The 13,744-nt window shown below is 46.2% G+C and overlaps 1 protein-coding gene across 1 annotated transcript in view; it reads right to left on the bottom strand.

Moving 5' to 3' along the window:
• The window catches only part of LOC143484334 (uncharacterized), a 29,612-nt gene that overhangs the window by 14,444 nt on the left and 1,424 nt on the right, over positions 1 to 13,744 (bottom strand). The window contains exon 2 of the mRNA XM_076983014.1: positions 12,959 to 13,099. Within this exon, the coding sequence (XP_076839129.1) occupies positions 12,959 to 13,082 (124 nt within the window). The 5' untranslated portion in view covers positions 13,083 to 13,099. The remainder of the gene's footprint in view (positions 1 to 12,958; positions 13,100 to 13,744) is intronic.

Here is a 13,744-nt window from a genome sequence, read left to right as displayed (position 1 = left end):
GTTCCAGAGTGTTTGGTGCCTGATGGAAAGTATTGCTCCACACACTCCTCCTCTTCTCCTGTTGCCCTTACCCATAAATGCTCTGCAGTCTCTTGTTCCCGTTCTCTCCACTGCCGGAGCATGTTGATGTGGAAAGACTGCTTTGTTTTCCTGCAGTCTGGGCGTGACAGTTCATATGTGGTCTGGTTCACTTGTCGCAACACCTCATATGGGCCATGCCATTTTGCAAGCAGGCTCGTTTCTGATGTCGGTAGTAACACCAACACCTTCTCTCCCGGCTTCAATGTTCTGGGCCTAGACGCTTTGTCGTACCAGCACTTCTGGTGCTGCTGTGCTTGCTCCAGGTTCTCTCTGACCATCTCTGTCACACTCGCCATCTTTTCCCTCATCTTCATCACATGTGAAAGAGCATTTAGTTGACTTGTAGTGTCCTGGCCTTCCCATGCTTCTTTCAATACATCCAATGGGCCTCTCACCTCTCTCCCGAATATCATCTGGAATGGTGAAAATCCTGTGGATGCTTGGGGCACTTCATGGTAAGCAAACAGGATGTAGGGTAGCCATATGTCCCAATCTGACCCTGTGTCAGACACAAACCGGCGTAGTAGCGCTTTCAGGCTCTTGTTAAAGCGCTCTACCAGGCCATCTGTCTGAGGGTGGTATGGGGTGGTTCTGATGCCTTTTATGCCTAGCAGGTTAAAAACATCTTTCATCTGTTTTGAGGTAAAATTAGTGCCCTGATCTGTTAAAATTTCTCTAGGAATGCCTACCCTGGAGATAAACTGAGTCAAGGCATTTACCAACTGTCGTGTTTTAACCTTTTTGAGGGCGAAGGCTTCTGGGTACCTAGTTGCATAATCACAGATGACCAAGATATATCTATTGCCCGTCCTACTGCGCGGGAGGGGACCCACTATGTTCATCGCTATACGCGAGAATGGTTCCTCTATTATGGGTAAATTTATGAGGGGTGCTCTGTCTGACTTTTTGACTGGGGTAGTTAACTGACACTCTGGGCATGACTTACAGTAACTTAAAATGTCTAAGTGCTGTCCTGGCCAGTAAAATCTGCTAGAGATGCGACTTAACGTCTTTGCATTTCCCATATGGCCCGCCCATGGCTCTGAGTGCCCAAGTTTTAAAACCTCAGTTCTCAGACTTTTTGGAACAACTAGCTGTTCCATCTCTCTTTTCCTCCTATATAATATTTTGTCCCTCACAAAGAACTGGTTTTCCGTTCCCTCTTTGTGCTGTCCTGCTTTGGTAAAAAGAGACTTCAATGTAGGGTCCCTTTCCTGTAGTTCTGCTATATTTATTTCTGGCAATTTAAAATCTGGCTCAGGTATTATCACTTGTTCTTTTATTTCTGTGCCATGTATTTTAGCCTGCCTTTTCTGCTGTCTTGTCTTTTTGGGTTTATAAGTTTCACTGTAGGGGAGCTCATTGAGGGTCTTAATGTTTTCCTGTTCTGCTCTTTTGGCACTTGATCTAGTAGCAACCATCACTTCAGCTTCACTTTGCTGCTCTCTCAACAGATCTATAAGCACTGGGACATCTCTGCCTAAAATGACCGAATATGGTGAACTATTCATCAGTCCCACCATTAATGAGTAAACCTGCTCCTTTATTTCCACCTTTACTTCGGCAGTGGGGTATGTCTGTTCATCCCTGTGTATGCACTTGACTTTGAGCTGACCAGTACGGTTAAGCTGGTATTCGGGTACACAGGAGGCCAAGATCATAGTTTGGCTCGCCCCCGTATCAATGAAAGCTTTTAGCTTCCTCCCCTCTACTTTTACATTTAAAAGCATGTCTTTGGCATCTTTGGGATATAAATTGCTCTTAGTAGGGCTATAACATAGCTGGTTAGTACTGCTGTTAAGTTTTGGGCATACACTCACTCTGTGTCCTACTTCATTACAGTTGAAACACCTAAGGACTCTCTCTGGTTTAATCTTAGCGTTGCCCCCATCTCTATCTGTGTCCCTGCCAAATCTGGAGTAAAACTGCCCTCTTGTGGTAGATTTAACGTACTGCGGCATTGAACCACCTCGAGCTCCACCCCCTGACTCACCGGACTCTCTGAATTGGCGTCGTTCTTTGGTGAACTTGCCCAGCTTGAATGTCCCCTCGGCTCGTCTTGCTGAAACGTAGGCCTCCGCCAGCTTGACTGCTTGAAGAGTTGAACTCGGGCTGCGTTCTATAATCCAACTCCGTAGATCAGGATTGATCATCCGTAAGTACTGCTCCATGATGATTTCGTCTCCGATCTGCTCTTTGGACTTTTCGCTCGGTGTCATCCACTTTTCATAGAGACCTTTGAGGCGAGTGTACAGCTCTTTCAGTGTTTCGTCTTCGTGTACGTCTTGGCATCTGAATCTTTGTCGGTAAGTTTCTTTGTTTATTTCATATTTTTGCAGTATCGCCTCTTTTACGTTTTCATAGTCTAACGCCTCTTCGGCGTCCATCGCTACGTAAGCGGCGCGGGCTTTTCCGTCTAGCAGCGGCACCAAGTGTAGTGCCCAGCTCTCTTGTGGCCATGACGCCGCCCGTGCGAGTCTCTCAAACATGATAAAAAAATTTTCAATATCGTCTGAGTCTTTAAGCATTGGCATTCGCGGTGTTGGCCAGCTAGGCAGTACCGGCGTTTGTACTACCTGTCTGTTTGTTGTGTATTCCGTCGGTGTGGGCCTCAATATCCGCGTTCGCCTCTGCGCCGTTCTTTCGTCGTCCTCCTCCTCCTCGTCGCGCTCTGCCTGTTGGCTCGCCGTCCGACTTCTTTGCATTTGTTCTTGGAGTAGGTTGAACTGATGCTGCATCGAACGCCATCGCTGTTCTTGTTTTGCAGCTTCTCGTTTCCACTGCTCATCTTTATTCCTCTGATCCTGCATTAGAGTCTGCAGCATGTCACATACTCTCTCTATGTTTGTTTCGGTTGCGGCCACCGCTTCGCCGGACGAGGTGGGTTGTGTTTCTGTTCTTTCTCCATCGCTGGTCTCCTCTTGGAACTGAACTTGTGCTTGTTTCTTTGGAGCCATTGCTGTCGCCTGCACACGCCGCTGCCGTGAGTCGACCGCCTTCTCGAGTCAGACCACTTACACGGTCGTATGTCGGGCCGTCGCTGCCACCATATGTGATGTTGTTGCTACCTCTTTTGTTGAGGTTTTCGGTTTTACGCGTGTCTGAGCGGTTGGCCTAAGAGTGTGGGTTGGCGAACCTCAGGAAGGACTCCAATGTATATATTCCCAGAAGGTGATTTATTGTGCAACGTGAAAAAGGTAAACAATACACTGTACAACACAAAATTAAACGAAGGTATAAATGTGTAGGTAACGAAGGTATAACTTCTACGACCCAGTCTGCTAGTCGTTATATCCCGCCCGTCCGGGCCCTGAATCTACTCTCCCATGACTTATACCCTAGGCCCCGCCCAGGCCAAACCATTGTACCGTCCTAGGGGTGTACATCTCCAGCAACACTTTAATACATCCATTTCTTACAGGACCTGGAACACACAAAGCATGAACCCCCCTTCCCTCTCGAACCAGTGGATCCTCCTGGCCCAGAGAAAAGGGACCCCTGCTCCAGCCGGCACTCTTCCACTACCCGTCGACCCCACCAGATCTCCGGTCCGTATATTCATTTGTACATTTTAAATTGCACATTAATGTCTCTCTATAGTCCCTTAGGACCACCTTACAAGTTGGTGATGGGGTACGCTGGTCACCACATCACAGTGTCTCTGCTTCGAGTATTTAGTTCCTCCGGAACCTCTGTGTGTCTTTATTTATTTCATATTTTCGCAAGATAGCATCTTTTACTTTGTGATAGTTGCCGATGTCCATGCCCTCCATAGTTACGTATGCCGCCCTGGCTTTCCCTTCCAGAAGCGGGGCCAGATGTAACGCCCAGCTTCCATTTGGCCAGTTTGCAGTTTGCGCTATGCGTTCAAACATTGTGAGGAAGTGTTCGATGTCATCCGAGTCTTTTAGCGTTGGCAGCCTTGGTGTTGGCCACACTGTGTGTGATAAAACTTGCCATGTAAGGTGCCACGTTTTACTTTCATTCATTTGGTCTGCACTTCCTGCTTGAGTGCACAGCAAAATCTGAGTATGAGCAAAGTCCGTTGTTTCTTCACTCTGGTCTTGTTCGCAGGGCCCAACCCTGGACTTCTTCCTGCAGTAAACCGAACTGGTGCTGCATTGAGCACCATCTTAGCTCCTGTTTTACTGCTTCTTTTTGAAGATAGTCATCCCTTCCTTTTTGCTCTGTCATAAAGCTCTGGAGCATTGCGCAAAGCTGATCTACATTTGCAGGTGGGTCACCAGACACAGCTTCAGTAGTTGAGGTTAGAACCGGGTCGTCTTCTCTTTGCTGCTGTTGACTCATTGCTCTTGGAACTCTTTTTTTGCTCTTTTTTCCAGTCTTGTGGCTTGTCTTTGTTTAGAAGAGCATGCTGATTTGTTTCTCTTCTGCAGGTGACCATCTGGGGCTGCCTCTATGAAGCCAGTCTTCCTTCAGCGTCACCCGCGCAAGACCTTGTTCGCTGCCACCAATTGTGAGCATGTGAGCACGAGTGGGAGATTCTGGAGACGGGTCCACCACAGAGAGTGAGTCGAATGCAGTCATTTGAGTTCCAATTCACAGGTGTATTTAATCGTTGGTTCCAGCATACATGAGCAAACCACCAACATTTAGAACAAAATAAAAGACTGTATAAAATATATATATGCAGCACTTCCTGAACTGAGACTGGCTATCAGCAGCCAGTAGGTCTAGCCCCTAAGTTATCTAGGCTAAACACAGGAACACAGACTCACGTCAAGACCAACTGACCTAACTCTTTTCCTTCCAAAAGGAAGCCCTCTTAAGCCAGTAGCCCCACCCCAAATTGTCATATATTGTTTTAGTGCACTTATCTACTAAGAACAATTAATTATATGTCCATCAATTTAATATGTCTCCACCCCTCAGGTATTTCAGGAACTGTAATCCCCCCCCCTTTAGTAGACCGAGGGCCCTTTGGCTACTACAACAACCTTGCACTGCAACAGCAGGTGAGACAAGAGGGACCAAAAGCCAGGGCAAAAACCATAGAGCCAATGGACCCAATGTTGCTGGAGGCATGAGAACGACAGAAAGAAGCCCGAACATGAGCATGAAGACCTAGTCCTCACCACCTCAGACAGAACAGAACCAAATGCAGAGACCAAGAAGCCAGCCAGAAGAAGTAAGATCAAGTGGCCAAAGTCAAGTGAAGCAGATGCATTGCGAGCACTGGATGCAGACCTGATCAAGACCTTAGAGCAGGTATCACCAAACGGCCCGAACGCCGTCCTCTCCGGACCCAATCACATTCCTGATTAACTGGATACGGTCTCAAATGCCAAAAAAATTTTAAAGGGAGACTATATTTTAAACCGGAGAATTATTTTCAGACGAGTGTTACGTTCGCCCCCCCCACCCCCCCCACCCCCCCCCCCCCCCCCCGCTCAACAACTTTTTGTTCGCCACAACCCCTGCCTTAGAGGAATTGCTGCATGGAGGGGTGGAAGCCAAGCTTAATCTGATATCAGACCTGCAAGGACAGGTTCGGGGAGTTTGTCCCCAGACAGATGACCATCCTGGGAGAGAAGGGGAGAAGGGAGAAGGAAATCTTCCAGTTGGTGCAAAGGCAGCGGCAACTCTGCAAGAACTGGCATCAAAGCATTGTGGGAGGAGGTTAAGACTAGCAGGACTTCGCAGAGCCAAACGCATTCAGAAACGGAACAGGCGGAAGGAAAAGGAGCGAGCCAGTTTCTTCAAGGATCCCTTTAAGCATGCCAGACAGCTGCTGGAGGAAAAGAAGACTGGCAAGCTTGAAATCATCAGGGAGCAGTTAGAGCAGCATGTCGGAGAACAGTACAGTGATTCGCAAAAGAGCGTTCTCCTAGGAAGACCGGGATATGTACCCCAGCCTGCACAGCCAACAGCTGAGTTTAACACCAAGCCCCCCAATCTCTGCGAGGTCAGGCAAGTCGTGGGCAAGGCGAGGTCCTCTTCTGTACCAGGCCCCAACGGAGTCCCCTACAAGCTCTATAAGAACTGCCCCAAGGTACTAAAGTTACTATGGTACCTAATGAGAACTGCCAGGAAAAAGCAACTCATCCCATCTGAGTGGCAAAGAGCGGTAGCAGTTTTCATACCAAAGGAAACAAACTCCAAGGACATCAGCCAGTTCCATAACATCGCCCTAATGAATGTGGAAGGAAAAATCTTCTTCTCAATACTAGCCAGAAGAATGACCAGCTACCTGCTTGAGAATGGGTATATTGACACAAGCTGTCAGAAAGCAGAGGTGCCAGGATTCCCTGGATGTGTAGAGCATTCCACAATGATCTGGGACCAGATCCAAAAAGCAAAGACCGACCTGCATGTCATCTGGCTTGACCTCGCCAATGCATATGGTCCCGCACCAACAGTCCCGCACCAACTGATCAATTATGCCATGGACTTCTTCCACATGCCCACCTGTGTAAAGACATTGGTAGCAGAGTACTTTAACAACCTGCAGATGTGCTTCTCCATGCAAGACTTCACTACTGGGTGGCAACGGCTTGAAGTTGGAATCGCAATGGGATGTGCCATTTCTCCCATACTTTTTGTAGCAGCATTTGAGATCATTCTCATTGGTGCAAGACAGATGATAGGAGGGATCAAACTGCCAAATGTTCAGAGGCTTTCCCCACCGAGGAGCTACATGGATGGCATCACCACCCTCCTTCAGCGGTGTGTACATCAAGACTGCTGAAGAGGATGGACAAACTAATGTCATAGGCAAGAATAAAGATCAAGCCCTCCAAGTCTCGCAGCCTGTCACTCAGGAGAGGAGTCAGGGACGACCACACCACCTTTGTGGTCGGAGGTGAGGAGATACCACTCCTTGCTGAGCAATCCATCAGAAGCCTGGGGAGGTAGTACACCGCAGAGCTGTCTGACTAACAGATGGGGAAAACCGTCATGAAACAGCTCTGTGATGGCCTGGCAAGGATCGACCAAAGCCAAATCCTTGGGAAGTATAAAGTCTGGTGCTATCAATTTACTGTCTAATGTGGCCCCTAAAAATGAGCGAGATCCCCTCATCAACTGAGCAAGATGGATGGGAAAGCCAACTCATTAATCTGGAAGTGGTTGGGGCTGCCACAGTGCCTATCTAATGCTGGCCTCTTTGGAAGGAACATATTACAGCTACCACTGAAGTCACTACAGCTGGGCTACATGCAAGAGAATGACAGGTTGGTCCTTGAGCTTAGGGAGTCCACAGACAGGTCAGTAAGGAACGCTAACATAGGGGTGCCTACTGGCCGCAAGTGGAATGCCCAGACGAAGGTTGACCAAGCTATCAGTTGCCTGCAACATCAGGAGATTGTCAGCAGAGTCCAGGTGGGAAGGACTGGCCTGGGTTGGGGAGATGCACCACACTTCTTGTCCAAGGCCAGCCGCAAGGAAAGGAAGGAAATGGTGGTGGCGGAGGTGACCAGGATGGAGGAAGACCGCTACAAGATCAAAGCCGTGTCACAGAGTCGGCAAGGAGGCTGGACAACCTGGGAGGGAGTTACAAACAGGAGCATTAGTTTGTCAGATGTGTGGAAGATCCCACAGGCAAGACTCAGCTTCTTTATCCGCTCAACATATGACACACTTCCCTGCCCTCGGAACCTCCACCAGAGCTTCAGGAATGAGGAATGTTGTGCGCTCTGTAGTAGGGATGCAAATGATTAATCGACTTTCGATTAATTGTCAATTAAGACGTTACTCGATCAAAATGTATTAATCACGATTAATCATTAGAGAGCGCTCCTGTATTAACTTGAACAGAGCATAAGAACGAGAGGTGAACACGTGTCGCGAAAGACCAGAGTGGAAAACAAAATGAAGCGGGCGAAAAGATGTGCGGTGTGGGACCATTTTGAAGCGTGTTCGGGAAACGAGGCAGAAACTGCGTAATCCAGAAAATCCCAAGGAGGGAAACTTTATTTTCCACGCAACTCAAACAATAGCACTGTTCTCTTCCCCTCCCCTGGCGCGCGCAGGCACCGCTCTCCCAGTGTCACTTAAAGGGCCAAGTGCCTGTCTGTTAGGGAATTCGCTGTGAGGAGTAGTAGTCGCTACAATTTCAACATTGTTAATTTAGGCAAAGAAGTCAAATGTTCTGTGTGTAATGCGGTATTGAAGTACAACAGTTCCACTAGCTCACTCAATTATTATTTGAACACCATGCATGCAGCTGTCCTGCATATCACCAGTGCACCTGGTCAACCTAAAATCACAGCTACACTGGGAAGGCGAGCGTTTTCGAAGCTCGCTACAAAAAAATATGAGTGAGCAAAAAACAAAGCTATCTACTGCTACTACTGTAGCCCTTACAACAGATTGTTGGACGGCTCTAACAACAGAAAGTTACATTACTGTGACGTGCCACTACACTGACGAGAACTGGCAGCTAAAATCTGCAGTGCTGATTACGACGAACATGTCGGATAGACACACCGCTGACAGTTTAACTGACAAGCTCAATGATGTTGTGGAAACTTGGGCACTCTCCGGTCGCGTTACAGCATGTGTTCACTACAAAGCTAGAAACATTGTCCAAACATGGGCTCAATAATATTCTGTTTAGGCTCTCTATTTAATTTCTTCTTTTTTTTAAACATTTTTTTAATGTCTAATGTTTCAAATTGAACTGAGCCAGTCCTCAATTTATTCCTTTTTTAAAATGAAAGAATGTATTTTGTTATACCATAAAAATTTCCTCATGCATAATTACTTGAGCAATATATAATATAATACAATATAATTATCATAATATAATATATACTTTTTGAACAAAGTGTTTTAACTACACTGCTAAAAAAAATAAAGGGAACACTTAAACAACACAATGTAACTCCAAGTCATCCACACTTCGTGTTCAGATAGGAAGCAACACTGATTGTTAATCAATTTCAACTGCTCTTGTGCAAATGGAACAGACAACAGGTAGAAATGAGAGATTTTCAACTGATTTCAAATATTTTTATTAATTGAGATCTAGGATGTGTTATTTTAGTGTTCCCTTAATTTTTTTGAGCAGTATATTTAGCTGATATTTTTAAAAGCCCTATTGAAACACTGAAATTCAGGTGAAAAACCCCGCTTATCGATTAATCGAAAGTCGATCGATAAGATCAGTCAACTAACGATTAATGAATTAATCGATAATTTGCATCCCTACTCTGTAGGGGCAGTCATGGCCTGGCGGTTAGGGAACTGGTCTTGTGACCGGAGGGTCGTGGGTTCGATTCCCAGACAGGCCATGACTGAGGTGCCCTTGAGCAAGGCACCTAACCCCAACTGCTCCCCGGGCGCCGGGCTAGGGCTGCCCACCGCTCTGGGCACGTGTGATCCACAGCCCCCTAGTAATCACTAGTGTGTGTGTGTGTGTTCTGACTGCACAGATGGGTTAAAAGCGGAGGACAAATTTCGATTGGGGTGTAAAAATCACAATTGACAAAATATGGCACATTTCACATTTTAGTGTTCCCAACGCAAGCCTCCAGCACATCCTGTCAGGCTGTAAGATCGCGCTCTCACAGGGCCGCTATAGATGGCGCCATGACCAAGTCCTGAGAAAGTTAGCCGAAGTGCTGGAGGAGCGGAGACAGGGAAATAATGCACCATCAGCTGCAGAGGACCGCATCACCTTTGTTGCAGAAGGAGGGGTCAGGAGATGCATCAGGCCAAAAGAAGCATCAAGGCCCTTCTCCCCTGACCAAGAGTGGAGAATGAGGGTCGATCTCGACAGGAAGCTTCTGTTACCCATGGAGATCACCACCACATCTCACCGGCCAGACATAGTTGCGTGGTCAACCAAGGCAAGAGCGGTGTGAACGTGGTACGAGTGGGTGAATATGGAGGTGGGTCCACTACAGAGAGTGAGATGGACATGCACGCACAAAAGTTCCAGTTCCAGGTGTTTTAATGTTGAAATCCAATGAATAAACAAATAACTGACGAATAAACGTAAAGGAAAACTGTATAAAGGAAAACTAATATGTACAATGTACTCAAGCCCGCAAAGGCTTATAAGCAGTACTTTTAAACAAGCACTGGCAACAGCAGCCAGTCTAGCCCCTAACTTCCTGGGGCTTAACGCAACACATACAATATCCACCAACCAATAACCAACCAACATCAACCTCTCCACCATCTACCTTCCTCTAGCCTCTGAGAGGAAGCCCTCTTATCCTGGTAGCCCCTCCCCTTAATTAAGCTGGGGCATACCATTACCACTAGCAGGGGTTATCTATAAACACAAACATACCATACATACATTACATAACATTACTGCAGTAACAATATATACATGACATTTCACATTCAGTGCACCATAACAATAATGATGATTAATATGTCCATCCATTGTGCACATCTGTCCTCAGGTATTCCCAGGACCTGTAACCCCCCCTCCCCTCCTTTAGTAGGCCGAGGGCCCTTCGGCCACTATAAGAGAAGGAGCTGGCTGGGCCGCCAGTCCCCCTGAGAATCGCACATAGAGGTCAGTACAACATTTTGTCCATTACCTGAATGTCTATAGAGTCTTTTGGTGATGGGCCAGAGCTACTGGCATCATCACAAGCGGTGATCGTCATCGAGCTCACGGTGCCCATGGAGGAGGGGATTGAGGCCGCCTTCGAACGCAAGAGGGTGAAATACTCGGAGCTGGCTGCTGAGTGCCGGGAGGCTGACTGGAAGACCACCATCTACCCAGTGGAGGTCGGATGCTGTGGCTTCATGGGTTTGTCAACCACATGCCTCCTGAGGGAGGTAGGGCTCACTGGAGGAAGGCTTAGGAAGGCAACAAAGGCCCTGGCAGAGGAGGCTGAAAAAGGGAGCTTTTGGCTCTGGCTCAGGAGGAAGGACAAAGCTTGGGGGAAGAACACCTAACCCCAGACAACAGCCGTACGAAAAACATCAATCAGCTGCAGGGGGTGACAGGGAGACGTCCCCGTCACTGCTCCGCCACCAGGAGATGTACCAGAATTAAAGGAGCGAAACGTTGAGGAATGGTGGTTTCTGGCTGATGACCCTGCAGCTGACCAATGGGCACCTGTGGAGGTGTGACAGGCAGCAATGGCCAGCAGGTTGGAACAGCTACCTGTATAATCCTGTTTTGTACAGTTAATGTACATCCTTCCTCTTCTGCAGAGGTTACACCTGCCCAGGTAAGTAAAACCCTGAGTCTTGAACTCTTACTCTTTTGGTCCACCAGGTGCAGACTGGTCAAAGGTAAGTATCATAATATATTCTTATATTATATCTCTTATTGGTGATGTGTACATCTACATCATCACATCTATGCCAGAATTAAAGGAGCGAAACGTTGGGGAATGGTGGTTACTGGCTGGTGACCCTGCAGCTGACCAATGGGCACCGGTGGAGGTGCGACAGGCAGCAATGCCCAGCAGGTTGGAACAGCTACCTGTATAATCCTACTGTTAAGAGGTTTTGCTTTTTTTCTCCAGGGTCGGTCTCTTCTTGTTTGATAAACCAGGCTAGTCATTATAGTCGGATGATTTCCAGTGCCTTCCTCCATCTGTCACTGTGTAAACAATGCTATGCATAAGCTTTGAATCTTTGAATTTTGAATCTTAAACAATGCTATACATAATATAGATTATTCTGTAAAAAAAACAAAACAAACAAAAAACAGCTACATTTTGGTCTCATTTTCGAGTCTCTGTCTTGAGCCTGAATGGTTAACTAAGCTGCTCACAGGAGTAATGACAACAGTGCAGATAAAACAGACACACTGTCACATTGACCAGACCCTTTTATGGCTAAAATTTTACTTTGTACTCAGTGAATATGAATTTATTCTAATGTGTATCTGCATTTGAAACGTCTCAAATGTGAATCCAACATTATACTGATACAGATATGATTACAATAGTAGATCATTCACTTAGGCCACATCTTTATTGCCATCTCTTTGAATACTCCCTCTACCAACCTTAAAATAAATCCACTCTTGGGAAATGGAACTCAGCACAACACACGTTGCAAAATGTTCTTCCGCACGTTTCATGCAATTACATATTGCCACCAGTCTGGAGTTCCCAAAACGTACTTAGTGCAGCTTTAATAAACTACAGGAGAGTACAAAATTACAAAAAGAATTTACAAAAAATCAAGACGAACATTTAGATTTGACATCCAGATTTGAGACCAACAACCAGACGATATCCAGAGATCACATTATACTATATACAATAAACAGCATACTGTGTAATAAACTGTATTAATTTACAAAATAGACTTGAATCATGCTTATATGTGCATGGACTTCATACCATACTGTACAATATACTCTAACCCATAGACTTTAGTCTTCACTATAATATGTATAGAAGCCACATACTATGTACCAGTATGTAGTATACCAATATATACCATGTACTAGTATGTAGTATAGTAATATATACTATGTGCCAGTATGCAATATATCAGTATATACTATTCTCAACTCTCTCAGTCAAATGCAAAACTTGCCCTGGATTTAATAATATTTACATCTGTAGATAGCTGGGCATATAAAGCATCTGGCTGCCCATGGTGTCATCACTCCGGACTCCCCCACTGCTGCGTTTGTATTTCTGTCTGTCCAACCAACTTGCATTAAGTGACAGAGCTTTGGAGGTTCACCTGGCATACACCTGGTGTAGTCAATGTAGTGTTCAAGAAACTGAAAGCTAGCTTAATGTGGCGTTCAGGTTAAACGTATAGGTCACAAGGTTTCCCTGTCCTCATAATTCATGGGAGTGTAAGGAAACATGCTTTCAGCCAATGACTGTCCAGTTCCAGAACCCGCCAAATCGGGTTGGTTGAGAAAGATTTCATGTTTTGCATATTGGTTGTCCACATTTATCTTTTTGCTTACCTCCTTCTCTGTAGTTCCAGTTGCCATAATCCAGCTCATTGCTCAACGCAAGTGATGGATCCAAAAGCGTCACAGCAATGACGGCCAGCATCATCACAGTCCTTGTTGCCAGGGGAACAGCCATGACAAAATTTCAGGGGCCTGAACACAGAGAGAGGGTTCCAAAAGTTGAATAGTACATAAAAAATATTGCTGAGAAGGAAACATATTTATACCTTCATCCTGCCACTACCTCAGGACATTGTTTAAGGTTGGTGAAGAGAGTGAGAGACAGAGATATTTTAAATGCAATGGAATTGAGGCATAGGGCAGACGACTTAGAGCAGTCATAGCTGATCCAAAAAAACAATTAGCTTTCTGTGGCGAAGCTTCACAGACTAGACTGGCTCAGGGGAATCACGAGTGGGATGAAAGGATTGTGTTTTGTGTTGGTTGGGTGATGCTTCTCTTAAAACTGGCCTGTGGCGTGTCATGGTTTTGTGGCCCTGTGATGCTAATTAGCTAATTATCACTGTTGTTCAGCATTTCACATTTGTTTTGGGGAAAACACAGCAGTAGCTAGAGCCAGAAAAGAGGTCAAACACAGGCTCCACGTCAGCTGTGCGTTCTGGCACAGCAGGTGAGGGGGACACAGTGAATGAGAGAGTAAAAATGTGTTGGGTTTTAACGTCAGAGAGTGAGAGAGAATGAACAAAGGGAAGGAGAGGAGAGGAGAGGAGACAGAGAGAGAGAGAGAGAGAGAGAGAGAGAGAGAGAGAGAACAGTACTCTGATTTTTCCATACCCA

The sequence above is a fragment of the Brachyhypopomus gauderio genome, chromosome 20 (assembly GCF_052324685.1).
Source record: "Brachyhypopomus gauderio isolate BG-103 chromosome 20, BGAUD_0.2, whole genome shotgun sequence".
NCBI classification, from domain to species: domain Eukaryota; kingdom Metazoa; phylum Chordata; class Actinopteri; order Gymnotiformes; family Hypopomidae; genus Brachyhypopomus; species Brachyhypopomus gauderio.
Note: the sequence above shows the minus strand (reverse complement) of the source record. Positions and strands in the feature narration are given on the sequence as shown.